General features: G+C 46.4%; 1 protein-coding gene across 5 annotated transcripts in view; it reads left to right on the forward strand.

The window, feature by feature from the left end:
- eva1c (eva-1 homolog C (C. elegans)) overlaps positions 1-21,136 on the forward strand; it is a 165,824-nt gene that overhangs the window by 137,416 nt on the left and 7,272 nt on the right. For 4 of the 5 annotated variants that reach the window (XM_086007054.1, XM_086007057.1, XM_086007053.1 and 1 more), the window contains 2 exons: positions 16,152-16,226; positions 18,600-18,692. In XM_086007054.1, the coding sequence (XP_085863180.1) occupies positions 16,152-16,226; positions 18,600-18,692 (168 nt within the window). The remainder of the gene's footprint in view (positions 1-16,151; positions 16,227-18,599; positions 18,693-21,136) is intronic. The other variant, XM_086007055.1, reaches the window with a different exon arrangement.

The raw sequence follows: 21,136 nt of genomic DNA on the forward strand, positions 1-21,136 counted from the left end.
ACGCAAACACGGGGAGAATGTGCAAACTCCACACAGACAGTCACCCGAGGCCGGATTCGAACCCGGGTCCCTGGCGCTGTGAGGCAACAGTGCTAACCACTATGCCACCGTGCTGCCCGAGATTGGGGAGAGATGGGGAGAGAGAGCGAGAAAGAGACTCGGGAGGGAGAGGGGGAGAGAGAGAGATGGGGGCGAGAGAGAGTGACTGGGGAGAGAGAGGGGAGAGAAAGAGAGAGACGGGGAGAGAGGGAGACTAGGGGAGAGAGAGAAAGAGATGGGGGGAGAGAGCGAGAGAGAGAGGGTGGAGAGAGAGAGAGAGAGACGGGGAAGAGAGAGAGATGGGGGGAGAGAGAGACGGGGGCGAGGGAGAGGGAGACCGGGGAGAGAGAGAGACGAGGAGAGAGAGAGGGAGAGAGAGAAAGACTTGGGAGAGAGACTGGAGAGAGAGGGGGCAGAGCAACAGAGAGACTGGAGAGAGAGAGAGAGGGGGCAGAGCAAGAAAGAGGCTGGGGGAGAGAGACTGGGGGAAAGAGAGAGATTGGGGAGAGAAAGAGAGAGGGGAGAAAGAGAGCGAGAGAGAGAGACTCGGGGGAGAGAGACGGAGAGAGGGAGAGGGAGACCTGGGGGGAGAGAGAGAGACTGGGGAAGAGAGAGACTGGGGAAGAGAGAGACTAGGGGAGTGAGAGAGGGGAGTGAGAGAGGGGAGGAGAGAGAGGGGAGACTGTGGGAGAGAGAGAGAGGGGAGGAGAGAGAGGGGAGACTGGGAGAGAGAGAGAGAGGGAGAGAGAGAGACTGGGGAGAGAGAGACACATGGGGAGAGGGAGGGGGAGAGAAGGAAACTTGGGGAGACTGGGGAGAGAGAGAGAGAGGTGGAGAGAGAGAGGGGGAGGGGAGAGTGAGAGACTGGGGAGAGAGAGAGTGACTAGGGAGACGAGGGGAGGAGAGAGAGAGAGGGAGACTGTGGGAGAGAGAGAGGGAGACTGAGGGAGAGAGAGGGGAGAGAGAAAGACTGGGGGAGAGAGAGGGAGACTGGGGGAGAGAGTCCGGGGGAGAGAGAAAGACTGGGGGGAGAGAGAGAAAAGGGAGGAAGAGGGAGGGGAGAGAGAGAGGGAGGGAGAGAGAAGGGGGATAGAGAGAGAGGGGTAAGGAGAGAGAGAGAGAGGGGTAGGGAGAGAGAGAGCGAGGAGGGGGAGAGAGAGAGAGGGGGAGAGGAGCGAGAGAAAGAGAGTGAGAGGGAGGGGAGAGAGAGAGGAGGGAGAGAAAGAGAGATGAGGGGGAGAAAGAGAGAGAGAGGAGGGGGAGAGAGCGGAGGGAGAGTGAAAGGGAGGGGTGAGAGGGAGGAGCGGGAGAGTGAGAGGGAATCTGGTAGAGTGGGGAGAGGGGATCGGAGGGGGAGAGAGAGCAGATCGGAGGGGGAGAGAAGGGATCGGAGGGGGGGAAGGAGGGGGAGAGAGAGGGGGGAGAGAAAGGGAATCGAAGGGTGAGAGACGGTGTGATGAAATAACTCTGTGTTCTGGCATTTGTATTGTTGTTGTTGTTGTTGTACTTGTTAATGTCTGGAATGTTCCACCGGTGTAACCACTAATGCTCCTCCCTAGCCCCGCCCCTCTTCTGGAATGTTCTACCAGGGGCTGGGTCGGTGATGAATGATGGTTGCCCTGTGTTAACTTGATGCCATGTTCTTACTTAATAAAAGCCTTTAGTTTTAAGCTTTAACCTCATGGATTCAGGCAGTTATTTGGCACATCAATTTTATTAAGTAACAACTTTTGGAAGATGGATCGATTTTTGAAACCAGAGCGTCTGTTTATCGATCCCCATTCGGCAGACGCGTCGAAGAAATTTACGCATTGACTTCGATGTTTTGAACACTTCATCGCATTGGTCGATTCGACGGTTAACAAGTTGGGTCTTCTAACCAACTTGGTAAGTCATCAAACTTACTCGATAATTGAAGATATTACTACATATGAAGAGGCCCTCACAGCCCTTAAGGCCCAGTACCTTTAGTCGGTTAACGAAGTATATGCCAGGTATCTTTTGTCTACTCGCAGGCAATTACCCGAGGAATCTCTGGACGATTTCCTGCAGGACCTTAAGGCTTTGGCTAAGGATTGCAACTACAAGGCTGTCTCTGCCATAGTGTATCAGGAAGAAGCCATCCGCGATTCTTTCATATCTGGCCTCCGATCTAATTATATTAGAGAGAGACTCCTCGAGAACGACTCGTTAGTTTTAAAAACGGTTGTCGCTGCTGCTCGATCGTTAGATGTAGCCCAGAAGAATTTAGAAGTGTATGCATCAGCCCATGCGTCTCTCTCAGCCTCGTGTGTTCCGAGTATGGAGGCATCCATAACACCATTGGAGCCTCCACTTAATCCTATTGTTGCGGCTGTACCCCATGGGTCTAAGTGTTATTTTTGTGGCCAATCTAAACACCCCAGGCAAAGATGCCCAGCCAGAGAGGCTACCTGTTTTAAATGTAAGAAACGGGGACATTTTAGTAAAGTGTGTAAGGGTAATCCTGTACCCGATGTCTTCTCTGCTGCCGCCTATCGTTTTACTCTAGCCTCGGCTACGGTTGACCAGACCATACCGTGTTCCTTGTCAAAATCTATGATGGACATCAAGATTAATGGCCGTCCTACTGGGTGTTTGATAGACTGTGGCAGTACTGAAAGTTTTATACACCCCAACCTTGTTAACTCCTGTTCATTGAAGGTGTATCCTACTCGAAGTGAAATTGTGATGGCGTCCAAGTCCCTTATTTCGGAGGTAACTGGATATTGTAAAGTCACATTGACCGTTAAGGATACGGAGTATAAGGATTTTAAACTCCTCATATTACCTCAGTTGTGTGTGAACTTAATTTTAGGCTTGGACTTCCAGTGTCAGCATGAGAGCGTTACCCTTAAGTATGGTGGATCTCAGCCTCCACTCACACTCTGCGGCCTTTCTACTTTAAAAGTAAGTCCGCCTTCTTTGTTCGCGAACCTTGCCCCTAATTGTAGACCTATAGCGACTAAGAGTCGACGGTATAGTTCAGAAGATAAAACATTTATAAAAGAGGACGTGGAAAGGCTTCAACAGGAGGGAATCATCGAACACAGTAATAGCCCGTGGCATGCCCAGGTGGTGGTGGTTAAAACGAATGAAAAGAAAAGACTTGTGGTCGATTATAGCCAGACTATAAACTTGTATACCCAATTAGACGCCTATCCTTTGCCTTGTATTTCTGAGATGATGAACCAGATAGCTCAGTACCGCGTGTTCTCCACCATTGATTTAAAGTCTGCCTACCATCAACTCCCCATTAAAATAGAAGACCGACCTTATACGGCCTTCGAAGCTAATGGGCGCCTGTACCAATTCCTTAGGGTGCCCTTTGGAGTGACGAATGCGGTATCTGTCTTCCAACGGGAGATGGATCGTATGGTGGATGAATACGCGTTGGAAGCAACATTCCCATACCTGGACAATGTTACTATCTGTGGGCGCGACCAACGGGAGCATGATCAAAATCTCGCGAAGTTCCTAGAGACTGCAAAGAGGTTAAACCTGACCTACAACGAAAACAAGTGTACCTTCAATACTACACGTTTGTGTATTCTTGGTTGCGTTGTGGAGAATGGGGTAATCGGGCCAGATCCTGAAAGATTACGCCCACTTAAGGAATTACCTTTACCTCACACTGTAAAAGCTTTAAGAAGGTGTCTGGGATTCTTCTCGTACTATGCCCAGTGGGTGGCTAACTACTCAGATAAAGTCCGACCTCTTATTAAGTCGATGTCTTTTCCGCTATCGGCGGAAGCTCAGGAGGCTTTCCTTAATATCAAACGGGACATTGAGAAGGCAGTGGTATGTGCCGTGGATGAGAAGATCCCTTTTCAAGTGGAAAGTGATGCATCTGATTTTGCGTTGGCAGCAACTCTTAACCAAGCTGGTAGACCAGTAGCTTTCTTCTCTCGTACATTGCAAGGACCAGAAGTTCGACATTCTTCAGTGGAAAAGGAGGCACAGGCGATTATCGAAGCAGTCAGGTATTGGAGACATTATCTCGCTGGCCAACGTTTTACGCTCATTACTGACCAGCGATCCGTGGCCTTTATGTTCAACACTAAGCAGAGAGGCAAGATCAAAAATGATAAGATTTTAAGATGGCGAATAGAACTGTCAACATATGACTATGATATTCAGTACAGGCCTGGAGTATTTAATGAGCCATCAGATGCTTTGTCACGAGGAGTATGTGCTAGTTTAGGTATAGATAAGCTTCAAAGTCTCCACGACACACTCTGTCACCCTGGGGTTACCAGAATGAACCACTTCATTAAGTCCCACAATCTACCCTACTCTATTGAGGAGGTCCGGACAATGACCAGAACCTGTTGTGGTTGTGCTGAATGCAAACCCCGCTTCTATAAGCTGTCCAAGCCAGCTCATCTTATTAAAGCAACTCGACCATTTGAGCGTTTGAGTCTCGATTTTAAAGGTCCTCTTCCATCGAGTGACCGTAATGTCTATTTTCTTAATATTATAGACGAGTACTCTCGGTTCCCTTTTGTTATCCCCTGTCTGGATGTGACTAGTGCTGTTGTAATTAAATGCCTCTGCCAACTGTTTTCCTTGTTTGGCATGCCTAACTATATACATAGTGATAGGGGTTCTTCCTTTATGAGCGAAGAATTGCGACAGTTTTTGCTATCGAAAGGGATTGCAATGAGTAGAACTACCAGCTATAACCCTCGTGGTAATGGGCAGGTCGAGAAAGAAAATGCGACAGTGTGGAAGGCTATCGTACTGTCTTTGAAGTCGCGAGGCCTGCCGACCTCTCGCTGGCAGGATGTCCTGCCAGACGTGCTGCATTCCATAAGGTCTCTTTTGTGTACAGCGACGAATGCCACCCCTCATGAAAGGATGTTTAGTTTTCCAAGAAAAGCTACTAATGGAGTAATGTTACCCACAAGGTTGACGACCACGGGCCCTGTGTTGCGCAGACATGTGAGAGGCCACAAGACTGATCCACTGGTGGAGGAAGTACAACTCCTCCATGCTAATCCCCAGTATATGTATATTCAATATCCGGATGGGCGAGAGGATACGGTCTCTATTAAAGATCTTGCACCTGCTGGAGTTCAAAAAGAGTTCGACTCTGAGAGTAGAGTTTTCAATCGTGGTATTGGACCTTCAGAGACACAAACCCTCAGTGTGGAAAATACTGATGATTCTGGGAATTCGAATGAACCGGAGTTAGTACTCCGGGAGGAACCTCAGCAAGAGTTACGTCGTTCCCAGAGGATTATCGGACCTCCTGACAGACTGAATCTATAGCAGGGGGTGAATGTGATGAAATAACTCTGTGTTCTGGCATTTGTATTGTTGTTGTTGTTGTACTTGTTAATGTCTGGAATGTTCCACTGGTGTAACCACTAATGCTCCTCCCTAGCCCCGCCTCTCTTCTGGAATGTTCTACCAAGGGCTGGGTCGGTGATGAATGATGGTTGCCCTGTGTTAACTTGATGCCATGTTCTTACTTAATAAAAGCCTTTAGTTTTAAGCTTTAACCTCATGGATTCTGGCAGTTATTTGGCACATCACAGGGGAGTGGGAGAGAGAGCAGGGGAGAGAGGGATTGGAGGGGGAGAGCGAGGTGATCGGGGGAGGGGGAGAGAGAGAGAGGAGGGAGGGGGAGAGAGAGAGAGGAGGGAGGGGGAGAGAGAGAGAGGAGGGAGGGGGAGAGAGAGAGGGGAGGGGGAGAGAGAGGGCGAGGAGAGGGGGAATCGGAGGGGGGAGAGAGGAGTGGGAAGTGAGAGGGGATCGGAGGGGGGAGAGGGAGCGAGAGGAGGAGGAGAGCAACAGAGAGGGGGAGAAAGAGGGAGGAGGGGAGAGGAGGTCAGGAACTCGGGGAGGGGGGTAAAGAGCACGGAGAGCAGTGGGGATGGGGGAAGAACCTAATCCAGGTCTAAAGGGGGGGGGTGGAATGAGAGCGAGAACGTGATCCAGCTGGTAATTCGGATCGTTCTTCCAACCCCACCCCAGCCCCTTTACACCCACACCATGTTCTCCCTCTCCTCCCCCAGACCTGGTTGATTTCTCGGAAAGCTGTCACTATTCACTTCATACCCAATAAACCTGTTAACAATCGTGACCCGTGCACAATGCCCCATCTATGGGGGGGTTGGCGGGTGGTGGAAGATCAGTAACTTGTTTGGGGGAGAACGTCAGGAACCCGGGCTGGGAGGAACTTGGGCAGGGGGAAGACAGGAATCCGCGGGTTGGGGGGAACTTGGGCAGGGGGAGAAGGTCAGGAACCCGGGGGTGGAGCGGGTGGAGGTCAGGAACGTGGGCAGCGGGGGGAGGTCAGGAACTCGGTGGGCGGGTAGGTCAGGCACTTGGGCAAGGGGAGAATGTCATAAATGCGCGGGGAGATCAGGAACTTGGGCGATGGATCAGGAAATTGTTGGGGTGGGGGGGGGGGGGTGGTTGGTGAAGGTCTTAACATGCGAGGGTGAGCTCTGTCTGTTCCAAGCGAGCTCTGTTCTGTCTGGAGCAGGCAGTCAGAATGGCTCGAATTACACTTTGCAAAGTAATTGATTACGTGGGAGGGAGGATCTAATTACACATTCCAGAGAAACTATTGGGTGTGTCTTGTCCTCCAACGGGACCAATCAGCAATCAGGCCTTGTCATCCAAGTTGACCAATCAAAACTTTGGTGTTGCGAATAGATTTTAACTCAGGCCTGAGCAGGGAATCCACCTGGAGTTAAAATCGGGGACATTTGTTTCAAGGGGGAAGAAAGTACGGTTGCAAGTCCCCCTTGGTAACCCCTCCCCCAGCCCCTCTCCTTCCCAATCACTTAACCAAAACTGAAGGAACAAAACTCCACTTGAATTTTTTTAAACTATTAATGGCAACCTAGTTGAGAATTTTTTTCCCTCCCAATTCAGTGCACCACAGAATAGTAGGTCACAAGTTCAGGCCTACAATTTCCCACCCCAGTGAATTCCTAATCTTAGCCAGCAGTGATAGCTTTGATGTCATGTCGCCTGTCTGATGACTGATAAAGAAAGTATAGCATTTTTGATGCAGGATCTCACAGTGCACAGAGGGTGAATCACAGAAGAACACATTGTGTATCAGACTGAGAATATGCACCCTATTTGTTCAGAGGTAGTACATAGTGGGTGATTGTCATGTCTCTGCCGCCCCCGTTTGCGCCAAAAATGGGTGGGTAGTGGGACAGAAATCGCTGGGGTGCTGCAGCATCGAGTTACTGCTTGTTGTCCGCCCGTTCCGATTTTCACGGTGAACCTAGATCCTAGTGGCCAGAGCCAAATCCCAAGTACATGGGACATGTATATTGCATGTAAATACTTACCCTTACACCAATGTTCTCTTCAGTTGATTGCCCATGTTAATTTGAGATTTAGAAAAAAAATCAATGCAAAGGCTTTGAGTGACGGGATTTGGCCTTATGCCAGTCAGTTCTCAATCTCGTCATCTGCATTTTTCAGCAAGAGACTTTTTTTTTTCCTTAGTAGCTATGTTTTCACATGTATGTTAATAGTAAGTATGTAATGTACAATAATTTCAAGGACTCGTTCATGCAGATGTTTCAATTTGTGCGCAAATGGCAAATTATAAATTGTCTGTCCAAGTATTCAGTTGTTATCCCCAAAACATTGATACAAATTTAAGAAAAAGTAGATTTTCAGCAGTGGGGGTTCATTATTATAAGCACAGGGCTATCTTAGTGCCAAATACTAATATTTTCCAATATTTGACTCAATAGTGACACAAAGAATAAATATATATTTTTCAAGCTTTCTATAAATCACTGTACAGGAAAAAACCATATTGTCATTGGATACAGGTAACATTATGTGCAACCACGACCATAAAGTGGCTGAATATGACAGTCACAGTGTTTGCAAATGTGTATAATTAAATTGGAATAATTTTTTGTATAATTACCAAGAGTTTCTATTCTTAGGGGAATCAAGGGATATGGAGATCGGGCGGGAAAGTGGAGTTGAGGTCGATGATCAGCCATGATCTTATTGAATGGCGGAGCAGGTTCGAGGGGCCATATGGCCTACTCCTGCTCTTACTTCTTATGTTCTTATGTATAAAAATATTAGAATTCATATTGTGGTGAAAACTAGCTACAGCTGTACATCTATTGATGTGTTTTGAGGTCCAAATGTTAACAGCGGGGGAACATGTTATTGGTTGACGCATGGAAAATGATATGATAGGATTAATTGCCCTACTCCTACTGTATCTATGGAGCGACTAGAAAATGAAATAATACTAACTTTGACTGTCAACACTGGAATGTTTATCCGTATTGTAATAGATGTAGAATAAGCTTTTAGTTAAGGCACTGGCCTAGAAATTCATTAAGGCGCTGCCTGCTTTGCGCCCAGTTAACGCCTAAAGAGTGATTTTGCGCCAGAAATGAGTTTGCGCAGATATTCAGCGCAGCGGTATTGGCGGCGGTAGCCGTTAGCGCTGCGCCGGCACCGATGACGTCATCGGTGTGTGCAGTGCCCCGGTTCCGCCCCGAAACCGGCCCGATCCCCATATTTAGTTGCGGCCGCCTCCTCCGAAGCGGCCGCAAACAGCGACCAGAAAACGGGGCCGTCCTGCTGCCTTAGTGGGGCGCTTTAAAGCGGAAGGTGCGGCCGGCCGCTTTTTCGGCGGCCGCCTGCCCGCACCTCCTTCCCCGGCCTCCTCCACCCCCCCCCTCCGCGGCATTGCCGGCTGCTTTCCGCGAGCCCGGCACTTCTCCGTGGTGCCGGGCTCATTTGCCGGCACTATCCAGCGGCGATCTCCCCGTTGCAGGCAGCTCCCCCTTAAGAGAAGGAGGAGGCCTGCAGTACCGCAGCCTGCCGCTCCGCAGCGGCTGGCGCAGCGGCGCCAAGAGCGCTGATATTCAGTGTCAGCGCCTCAAGCGGAGGCGGGCACACCCTGGTATAGCGCCCGGTTCCGAATTGGGGCGCTAACAATGAATATCTGACGATCGCTACAGGCTTCCCGCCCAGCGCTAACTTTTGGGCGCTAGCCAGCTGGCGGGGCCATAGTGAATTTCTAGGCCACTGTTTTTAAATCGTTTTTATAAACCAGATTAGTCCAATTCAGTTAGTGTATAAAGGTTATACAGTATATAAATAATCTTCGATCTTGGGAAGAAGATACTGTAAGGGACAACATTTATAGTATAAAGCCATATATGGCAACACCCATTTGAGATCAACTCTACAAATATACACTCACATTTTTGAGTTTTTAACGTGAGGTATTTTCTCAGCATCAGTGTCACTGGTCATTCCCATAAACGGATTCAGCTACTCTATTATAATTGCAAAATACTGCGGATGCTGGAAATCTGAAATAACAACAGAAAATGCTGGAAATACTCAGCAGGCCAGGCAGCATCCATGGAAAGAGAAACAGAGTTAACGTTTCAGGTCTGGGACCCTTCATCAGAACTGGAAAAAGCTGGAGATGTAACAGATATTAAGCAGGTGCAGAGACGGGGGGGGGGGGGCGGTTAGGAGGGGAGGAAGAAATAGAAAGAATATCCTGTACTTTTGTAAGAGGCAGGAAAGATAAAATGTTGCAAATGGGAATGGCAAAAATCATACTGCATGAAAAATGGGGGCAGGGATAATTATCTGAAATTGTTGAACTGCAAAGTGCCCAATCGAAAGATGGGGTGCTGTGAAACCCATCGTTTCAGCCTGTTCTTGCCCCACGGAACTTATCTCTTCCTATCTTGACTCTATTTTTTCTCCCCTTGTCCAGTCTCTTCCCACCTACATTCGCGACTCTTCCGACGCCCTCCGTCACTTTAACAGTTTCCAGTTTCCTGGCCCCAACCGTCTCCTTTTCACCATGGACATCCAATCCCTCTACACCTCCATCCCCCACCAGGATGGCCTTCGGGTGCTCTGTTTCTTCCTTGAACAGAGGCCCAACCAGTCCCCATCCGCCACCACCCTCCTCCGCCTGGCTGAACTTGTTCTCACATTGAACAACTTCTCCTTTGACTCCACTCACTTCCTCCAAATTAAAGGTGTTGCTATGGGAACCCGATGGGCCCTAGCTATGTCTGCCTGTTCATGGGACATGTGGAACATTCTTTGTTCCAGTCCTACTCAGGTCCCCTCCCTCACCTCTTTTTCCGGTACATCGATGACTGTATTGGTGCCGTTTCCTGCTCTCGCCCTGAACTGGATAAGTTCATTCACTTTACTTCCAATTTCCACCCTGCCCTCACCTTCACATGGTCCATCTCCGACTCTTCCCTTCCCTTCCTTGACTTCTCCATCTCCATTTCTGGCGATCGGCTTTCAACAAACATCCACTACAAGCCCACCGACTCCCACAGCTACCTGGACTACACTTCCTCCCACCCCGCTTCCTGTAAGGACTCTATTCCATTCTCCCAGTTTCTCCGTCTCCGCCGCGTCTATTCTGACGATGCCACCTTCCATACTAGTGCTTCTGACATGTCTTCCTTTTTCCTCAACCGAGGATTCCCCTCTACCATGGTTGACACGGCCCTTGACCGTGTCCGTTCTATTTCCCGCACTTCTGCTCTCACCCCTGCCCCTCCCTCCCAGAACCACGATAGGGTTCCCCTTGTCCTCACCTTTCACCCCACCAGCCTCCACATTCAACGGATCATTTTCTGCCACCTCCAACGTGATCCCACCACCAAACACATCTTCCCCTCACCTCCCCTTTCAGCATTCCGAAGGGACCGCTCCCTCCGCGACACCCTGGTCCACTCCTCAATCACCTCCAACAGCCCTGCTCCTTCACCTGGCACCTTCCCGTGCAAGCGCAGGAGATGCAACACATGCCCTTTTACCTCCTCCCTTCCCACTGTCCAGGCCCCAAACACCCCTTCCAGGTGAAACAGCGATTTACTTGTACTTCTTGCAATTTAATATACTGTATTCACTGCTCACGATGCGGTCTCCTCTACATTGGGGAGACCAAACGCAGATTGGGCGACCGCTTTGCGGAACACCTCCATTCAGTCCGTACGGGTGACCCTGAGCTTCCGGTCGCCTGTCACTTTAATTCACCGCTTCACTCCCACTCTGATCTCTCTGTCCTCGGGCTATTGCATTGTTCCAATGAAGCTCAACGTAAGCTCGAGGAACAGCACCTCATCTTTCGATTGGGCACTTTGCAGTCTGCCGGACTCAACATTGAGTTCAACAATTTCAGATAATTATCCCTGCCCCCATTTTTCATGCAGTATGATTTTTGCCATTCCCATTTGCAACATTTTATCTTTCCTGGCTCTTACAAAAGTACAGGATGTTCTTTCTATTTCTTCCTCCCCTCCTAACCCCCCCCCCCCTGTCTCTGCACCTGCTTAATATCTGTTACAGCTCCAGCTTTTTCCAGTTCTGATGAAGGGTCCCAGACCTGAAACGTTAACTCTGTTTCTCTCTCCACGGATGCTGCCTGACCTGCTGAGTATTTCCAGCATTTTCTGTTGTTATTTCATCTACTCTATGATCCTTTTTCTACCCAATATCTAGATGTATGGTAGCATGACCAAGCAATTGTAACAGCGAACCTGTACTCCATACACTAGTTACTAGAATGGTACTGTGAAGTAGATAAACACTCTCAGCTCACTAAAATAATTTCCCACGCTGTTTCGACACTACTAATGTGCTGAAAACGGTAATGAAATTCACCCACTGTATTTGTTATATGATTTTATTTGTTATATTACTGAGTTTGTGCCAGCTTTTATTTGGTATTATTAAAGTCAGCATACAAATAATTCAAAGGTAATGTGGAACAGAATAACAGAAATATCATACTTCGGTGAACCTTTATGTAGAATTCTGATTTTTTTTAAATTTCCACCAGAACATTTTTCATATTCTGTTAAAATTCTTACAGCTAGAACAGTGCACTTCTGTATCTCTTTCTCACACCCACCTTCTTTAGGTGTACAACTTCTCAGATATATTAACTCATCCACTAATTTCACCTCTTCACTAATGATGTTCACGTTTTTCAGTATTCTTTCATCCTTCTGTGCTTTGTTATGCTAAAAGCAAAATGTCATTCCTTGTAAAACTGATGTTGAAGACTTCTCTCCTGTCACGCACCTATATTTCAAAGATACTGGGAAAAAGATGTGCAGATACATACTTTTTTGTGTTTTCCAGGAACCTATCAAAAAAAATTCACTTTGTCTGAACATATCTGTCACAGAACTGTTTCCAGAACCGTTAAAGGCATTTGCAACAACATAACCTCCAACTCATAGAAAGCAATGCCATGGGAGATCTGTTAGTTATATATTATAACGTACAATTTATATCTTATTTAATGAGTTGATTTTATTAAAGTGGAAGTGCAGTTGGTGCTCACGTCTGGGATTTTTTTTCCCCGTAACTTTGCCAGTAGTGTTAGGAAGCTGACCACTGTATGGCTACAACATAAGTTTAAAGAACTTACAGCTCTTGAAATTTGACTTGAAAATTAACAGAACAGTGCAAAAAACGTTGCAACACTGATTTTTTTTTTAGAGTTCTGAGAAACAATATATTCGCTACACTTAAGATTTAAAATAATTTGTAATGCTAAAATTGTTGTATTGCCACTTCTACAGTAAGCAACTCAACTGTAGCAGGGCAGCTCTTTTTAAGAAAACAAAGGAGAAGTGAAATATTATCCTCCATTGGATGGTTTGCTTTGTTACGGTCATTAAACGTTGTTATATCAAGCTGTTAAATAAGTTCATACCTATGAAGGATGAGCATCATTTAACACACTTATGTCAGCGCAAAGTGACGAAAATCATGTTCCTTCATGCAAGTAGCTAGCAAGACATGCAACAGTGCTATGGTAGGATGTGGTGACAGATTGCTACGCTAAAAAATTAATCAATGTGTCTCCACGTGATTTAGACACTGATGGGCTTGTCAAATTGAAATGAATTAAATAGGGCTGTTGATCTAGTTTCTGCTAATAGTAGTTAATTCAGAGAGTGAAACCAGTATTCCATGCATCACTCAACAAGACACAAAGGGTGGAATTTATGAAATTCCATGGCATCAGGGGAGGTCGTTTTGATGGGCGGTTCCAGTGGATGCATTCAGTATTTTTTTAAACTACCAGGATATAAACGTGCATCATCTTAGTGATATCCTTAAATGGTTCATGTCTTCATAAAAAAAGAGTTGACAAACCTCTATCATTTGTGTACAAACACAATGCGATCATGTTAAAATCCAGTATTGCATCATTTGGCTTTGACTTCATATTATGAAAACTATTTTGATTTTTTTCCCCTCAACCAATAAAAATAGTTTGTCCCTTTCAAATGTTTAACATTTTCTAGAAAGGGAGCTATTTTGATTTTACATGTTGCAATATATATTGATATATGTATGCGTTTATTTATTTTTTAAGTACATGGTACAAATTAAAAGACCATGGAGGTGAATTTCCGCAAGGCTTCTTCCTTCTTTCTGTCATAACTCTGGAGGGGGTGCACAAGAGGCTAGAGTTAAAGTAACAGAGAGTTCAAGGAGAGGGTTTGTAGGGTTGGAGGAGATTATAGAGATCGGATGGGGTGATGTCATGAAGGGTTTTAAACATGGGATGAGAATTTTAAATTGGAGTTGTTGGGGGACCCGTGAGGGCAGGGGTCATGGGTGAGCGGGACCTAGTATGGAATAGGATACGGGGAGTAGAGTGTAGGATGAGCTGAGGTTCATGGAGGATAGAAGATGGGAAGCTGGCCAGGAGAGCATTGGAATAGTTAAGTCTGGAGGTGACAAAGGTATGGATGAAGGATTCAGCAGTAGATGAGCTGAGATAGGATCAGAGGACAATAGCAGTCTATTACATTTTTAAAAGGGCTGAACCTGCTGGCTTTGAAAGTGAGGCTACGTTTAGAGACATTGGCCGAGATTTTGCTCACCTCGGCGGCTCTGCTGCGGCCGGTGTCGGTGGAGGGCCGCGGCCCCGCTGCTGGCTCCATCCCGCTGCCTAAAATGAACTTACTTCAATGGGGCTTCTTAAGCCCAACCAGCGGGTTTCCTGGCCCAATTAGATGGAGCGGGTCTGGTGACGTCATTCATGACGAGTCTTGAGCCGGTTTCCTTAAAGGGACCCTGGCCACCTTACATTTGACGTTTGTGCTGTCAGTGTTCTACAGCATTGAGGTGCTGCAAACACTGACAATCACTACACAGATGTGCAGGGGTGCACCCAGGCTCTCCTATGACTCCCTCCATATGCTTCTGGAGGGAGTCACAGCATGCAGGGAGGACCCCTTCCCTCCCGATGGGCAGAAGAGACCTCCCCAGGAGACCAAGACAGCTTGATTGCACATTGCAGAGGAGGGCACAAGCAGGGATGTCCTCGGGAGGACCAGGCTGCAGTGGCGCAAATCTTTCAATTATCTCATTAGATCAGGAAATGTGAGTACAAAGTCACATTCAACCTCATCCTGCTGTGCCTCTCATCACATCCCCATCACTCTGCCTTCCCTACCCTACTCCTGCACATCCCTACTCACACCAACTTACCTTGCACCTTCACCCATCCCCCTCTCTCTACATTATCACTTCCCCATCTCACTCATCACTCATTCTAGTCCAATCATACCAACTAACAACACACAAGGGTAGCCACTTGGGGGTTTTATCCAATGTTCATGTAAAGTTTCTGTTAATGTGCTGTCAAACATTGAAACCTTTATTTTCAACACTTTGCGTTCTTCGACAAATTTGTGTGCACCTTTGGAAGTGGCTTAGTGAGTTGCAGTGAATGGTGAGACATAACGGTTCCCCCCGCAATAGTCATGAGTGTGAAAGGAATGGCTTGGGCATTGTAGGGATGATTTATAGTGTTGGTGTGGGGTGGTGCCAACGTGGTGCATCATGTGGCAGCCAGGGTGTACAGCGTCAAGTGAAGTAAATCTGGCCATGGTGAAGCCATCCCTGGCCTCCCGGGCAGCAATGTGCTTGGGTGCTGGTGCCATCTGTCCTATGCGGCATCAGGTGATTGCGGAGAAGGTTAGTGTTGCTGCTGGTGTACCTGGTGCTGCTGGTGTTGGGGCTGATTGTGGTCAGGTTCTGAGGACCAAGGTGAAACAGTATAAATGGTACCCATGCTGATGGAATAGATGGCAGGTGAAGTTGAGATGACAGAAGCAACCTGTCAATGGTGAGAGAGGTTGTTCCAGTGAGGTGACACTGGATGGAGAGTTCGCGCCAAACATTTGCAGCCTGCATAAAGCTCAATCTGTCTTCTAAATGGAGTAAGCAACAGCTTCTGTGCTTGGAAAGTGAACAGCTGTGAGGTGGGAGATTTTATACTACATTTCAAGCTATCAACTAATCAGTTGATTCAATGGCCATTCAACTCCCGCCTCAGGTTAACAGACATGGTCCACGAGCAGTGTGGACCCCGTGGGTGAGCAGTTAAAGTTCAAAGGTAAGGTTAAAAACCATTGCGGCAGGATGACAGTGGGTTCCCGACCCACAGTCAAAAAAATCTAATTTCCCACCCGACCCGCCACCGATCCCGCCCGCTGACCCCCCCCGGAAAATTATGGCCATTATGTACTTACTATTTTTCACGACTGAGGTGCATAGGAAAATTCTCACTGTGAAAACTGTACAATGTTCATTCATTTATTTTATGCAAAATAAACGAGTTGCTCATTTGAAATTATGCCTTGCCTTGGTGGAATGCTTTTCAGCCTGCCTTCTCTTAAGAGAGTAGAATGCATGTGCGAATTCTCAGTAGCTGATATACAGAGCAAGGTTTCTGTGTTACAATCCCCAGCTCATGCTTTTGCTTAACTAGATGTTGGACAGTAAAAAGATGCACTCTGGTTCATAAGGGATATGAGGTCCATTTTTGGGAGTGACCAGTAATGCAGAACCTGAGAGAACAACTGATGCAAAAACAACCAAATCTTAACATCCACCAATAACTGTTTGGGTCTAAAATATACCAATAGAAGAAAACCTATGCTACTATGTGGTGTGAGAATATTGTATGGTTCATAAGCTGCATTAGGGGGTAAAGGCTGCAACCGCTGGTTTTTAATTTAACTGAAGCTTATTTTTTAAATCTTTTTCAGTTTCCAAAATGTTGTTGCAGGAAGTTGATCCAAGTTTCTCTGGTCTCACACCTTCATGGGTTTATAATGAAAATGGTAGGTTTATAATCTATTGCCACTTCCATAAATTTGCTCGAATTCTTTGAGGATGTAACATACAGGGTGGATAAAGGGGAACCAGTGGATGTAGTGTATTTGGACTTCCAAAAGGCATTTGACAAGGTTCCACACAAAAGATTACTGATCAAGATAAAAAAATCACGGGATTGGGGGTAATATACTGGCATAGGTGGAAGATTGGCTATCTAACAGAAAACAAAGAGTTGGGATAAATGGTGCGTTCTCAGGCTGGCAATCAGTAACTAGTGGTGTTCCGCAGGGGTCAGTGCTGGGACCCCAACTCTTTACAATCTATATTAACGATTTGGAGGAAAGGACCGAGTGCAACATATCCAAGTTTGCCGACGATACAAAGATGGGAGGGAAAGCAGTGAGTGAGGAGGACATAAAAAACCTGCAAAAGGACATAGACAGGCTAAGTGAGTGGGCAGAGATTTGGCAGATGCAATATAATGTTGGAAAGTGTGAGGTTATGCACTTTGGCAGAAAAAATCAAAGAGCAAGTTATTATCTAAATGGAGAGAAACTGCAAAGTGCTACAGTACAAAGGGTCCTGGTGCATGAAACACAAAAAGTTAGTATGCAGGTGCAGCAGGTGATCAGGAAGGCCAATGGAATCTTGGCTTTTATTGCAAGGGGGATGGAGTATAAAAACAGGGAAGTCTTGCTGCAGTTATACAGGGTATTGGTGAGGCCACACCTGGAATACTGCGTGCAGTTTTGGTTTCCATATTTAAGAAAAGATATACTTGCTCTCGAGGCGGTTCAGAGAAGGTTCACTCGGTTGATTCCAGAGATGAGGGGGTTGACGTATGAGGAAAGGTTGAGTAGGTTGGGACTCTACTCACTGGAGTTCAGAGGAATGAGAGGCGATCTTATCGAAACATATAAGATTGTGAGGGGGCTTGATTGGGTGGATGCGGTGAGGATGTTTCCACTGATGGGTGAGATTAGAACTAGGGGGCATAATCTTAGAATAAGGGGCTGCCCTTTCAAAACTGAGATGAGGAGAAACTTCTTCACTCAGAGGGTAGTAAATCTATGGAATTTGCTACCCCAGAGAGCTGTGGAAGCTGCAACATTAAATACATTTAAAATGGAGATAGACATTTTCCTAGCAGATAAGGGAATTAGGGGTTACGGGGAGAGGGCAGGGAAGTGGACGTGAGTCTAGATTCAGATCAGCCATGATCCTATTGAATGGCGGAGCAGGCCCGAGGGGCCGTATGGCCTACTCCTGCTCCTATTTCTTATGTTCTTAGCTCAATCACTGATAACACTGTAATTTAGAACATTTATTGGCATTCTTTGATGCATCATTTGGACATAATTAACCAATAAGAAATAAATGGATACACAACAGAAGCCATTTCAATACATCAGGGTAGAAATTCTAACATGTTTGTTGGGCAGGGAATGGTGCATCAGTCATCTGCTTGATACATCTGTGTATAGCAAATTAGCTTATATTGTAGATATATCCTGTGGTAGCATGGAAGAATCTAGAAGCATAGAATTGGAGGACAGTAATTAACTTGACTGTCATTGATAATGCACGCAGGTTGGCTACAGGTATCCTTGTTTCAGAGATCAGAGCTCTGTAACAGCCTTCCTGTTGAATTTGTGAATGGAGTTCTCCTCTGACGTTGTTTGGTTGCTCTGCCTTAACCTGTAAGCATAGTTGCTAGTGTAGTATCCGGTCTGGTGCAATCTGATCTCTCTGCCATCCCTTGTTTGGTCTTCTTTGTCCTCTTCTGTTAGATCCAGTAAGAGGGCAGCACTGATCCCTATATCTTTAAATAGAATGGCAGGAAAATTGAAAGGTGCAATCTAACTTTAAGAGATTCCCTTCCCATTGTGCGAGAACCAGATTGACCTCTAATGGGCAGACATAGCGCTGGGTGGGAATTCTGCATGAACTATAAGAAATCGAGGGCTGCATCCCAATACCATCATTGATACGGATTTTCAATCCCTAATGAAGCTCTTGCACATTCTGTATGCCGGAAGTGTCTAAAGGTCAATCTCTTTCCTGCCTTCTTACAATGACCTTGTCTCTGTGGTACTGATGGACACTAAAGATCCTGGGACATTATTCGAAGGGGAGTAAGTAGTTTTCTCAGTATCCAGCCTGAAGTTGCTTCCTCAAGCAACACCACTGAAAAAATAAATCAGATTAACTGGTGATTTATCTCATTGCTGTTTGTGGAATCGTGTTATATGCTGTGTTTGTGGACATAATGACAGTCACAGCACTTTACAGTAATTCATTGCATGTAAAGCACTTTAAGATGCAAGCTTTTCTTTTACAGCTAGCAGTTAATTTTTTTTATCTTTTTGCATATATAGTCAATAGGTCCTTAGGCCCTCGAGAATCCAGGTTTTCAATGAAAGAAGGCAAAACTGTTATCAGCACTCTGGCTATATTTGCTTACATCAAAAGTAGGTATACAGCATTTTAGTATATTTTAATTGATATAGAGGTGATACTGTACTTCATAGTGATTCAATGAGGGTGATCCTTGAAGATCTGATAGAATTGATCAAAATTAAAATTTAAGACTAAAAACAAGTGGAGTGATTAGGAGATTATTATTACTCAAAGGGTCGTTAGGACATCGAATGCCTTACCCAAACAGTGATGGAAGCATAATCTATAATCGTTTAAAAAAAGAAGCAGATAAATATTTGAAAGAAAAATTTAAGGCAAGAACAATGGGATTAAATGGATAGCTCTTTTAAACAGCCAGCACAGGATGATGGGTGAATGGCCTCCTTCTGTGCTGTGAATTTCTATGATTATATGAAGGCATAACTTGCGTCCTGGCCCAGGAGCTGCTGTTGCTGTTTGATAAATATGTACAAACAGAGAGTGGATATTGTGTGTTCAAAGTAGCACGAGGTATATGATGCATTTAGTTTGTTTCATCACAGACTTGGGGTCTCTGGTGAAGATAAAACAGGGTCTCTCCAGGAAATTACCTTGTAGAATCATTGTGCTACTGAAGAGTCTCTTTCAGTATTCCGGACGGACCATTCACTCCGCAACACCCTGATCCATCCTTCCAACACCCAAACACACATTCCCCTTCCCACAGCACCGTCCCGTGCAAGCGCAGCAGATGCAACACCTGCCCTTTCACATCCATTCCCACCGTCCAGGTGCCCAAACACTCCTTTCAGGTGAAACAGCGATTTACTTGTACTTCATACAATTTAGTATACTGTATTCACTGTTCACGATGTAGTCTCCTCTACATTGGGGAGACCAAATGCAGGTTGGGCGACCGCTTTGCTGAATACCTCCATTCGATCTGCAAGCATGACTCTGAGCTTCCGGTTGCATGCCAGTTTAATTCTTTGTCCCACCCCCACTCTGACCTCTCTGTCCTCGGCCTCCTACACTGTTCCAATGAAGTTCAATGGAAGCTCAAGGAACAGCACCTCATCTTTTGATTAGGCACTTTACAACCTTCTGGACTCAACATTGATTTCAATAACTTCAGATCATAACCACTACTACTGATTTTTCGGACAGCAGGTGTTAGTAATGATTCTGCTGTTGCCATTTACAGATCCGCTAGTCTCAACTTTTGTTTCTTTACTTGTTCCATTACCACCCCGTTTTACCTTGCACCATCATCCCTTTTGTCATTTAATCACTCCAACTCTTCACCCTATCATAGACCTTCCCTTTCGTTCTTTGCTCCTCTCCTCCTCCCCACCTTTCCCTGCCTCTCTACTTGCTTAAAAACAGTTACATCTCAAACTTCTTCCAGTTCTGACGAAATATCATCAACATAGAGCAGGAGTAGGCCATTCGGCCCCTCGAGCCCGCTCCACCATTTAATGAGATCATGGCTGATCATCCAAATGCAGTACCCTGTCCCTGCTTTCTCCCCATATCCCTTGATCCCTTTAGCCTCAAGAAATATATCTAACTCCTTCTTGAATATATTTAATGAATTGGCCTCAACTGCCTTTTGTGGTAGAGAATTCCACAGGTTCACCACTCTCTGGGTGAAGAAATTCCTCCTCATCTCTGCCCTAAATGGCTTACCCCTTATCTTTAGACTGTGACCCCTGGTTCTGGACTCCCCCACCATCGGGAACATCCTTCCTGCATCTAGTCTGTCTAGTCCTGTTAGAATTTTTATAAGTTTCAATGAGATCCCCTCTCATTCTTCTAAACTCCAGTGAATATAAGCCCAATCGACCCAATCTCTCCTCATACATCATTCGTGCCATCCCAGGTATCAACCTGAAACTCTGGCCGGAGTTTTCCCTACCTGGGCGGTCTGGTGCGGGCGGCCCCCATGGCAGGTCGCGACCCCGTTGCTGGCTCCATCCCACTCCACAGAACGACTTTACGTTAATGGGGCCTATTAAGCCCACCCTGCGCGTTACCCGGCCCAATTAAATGGTGCGGGTCTGCTGACATCATCGATGATGCATTTTCAGCCGGGATATTTAAAGTAGCCATGGCCACATTGCATTTGAAGGTTCATCTAGGAGTGTGCAGGCAGCACACTGGAGGTTTTCATTGCTCCAAACAGTTGGAAAGATGGCTGCACAGAGGCAGAGGGCTGCACCCAGGTTCTCCGACGACTCCCTCCATTTGCTTGTGGAGAGAGTCAGAGCATACAGGAAGGTCCTCTTCCTTGCTGAAGGGAGGAAGAGACCTCCCCAGCAGAGCAAAGGAGCCTGGCTCCAAATAGCAGAGGAGGTGAATAACCGGGATGTCGTCAGGAGGACCTGGGTGCAGTGCCGCAAATGCTTCAACGATCTCGTTAGATCAGGAAACGTGAGTACAAAGCCACACTCACCTTCATCCTGCTGTGCCTCTCATCACATCCCCATTACTCTGCCTTCCCAACCCTTCTCCT

Source organism: Somniosus microcephalus, chromosome 14 (assembly GCF_052327205.1).
Source record: "Somniosus microcephalus isolate GS21.2 chromosome 14, FLI_Smic_1.0, whole genome shotgun sequence".
In the NCBI taxonomy this organism is placed as follows: Eukaryota; Metazoa; Chordata; class Chondrichthyes; order Squaliformes; family Somniosidae; genus Somniosus; species Somniosus microcephalus.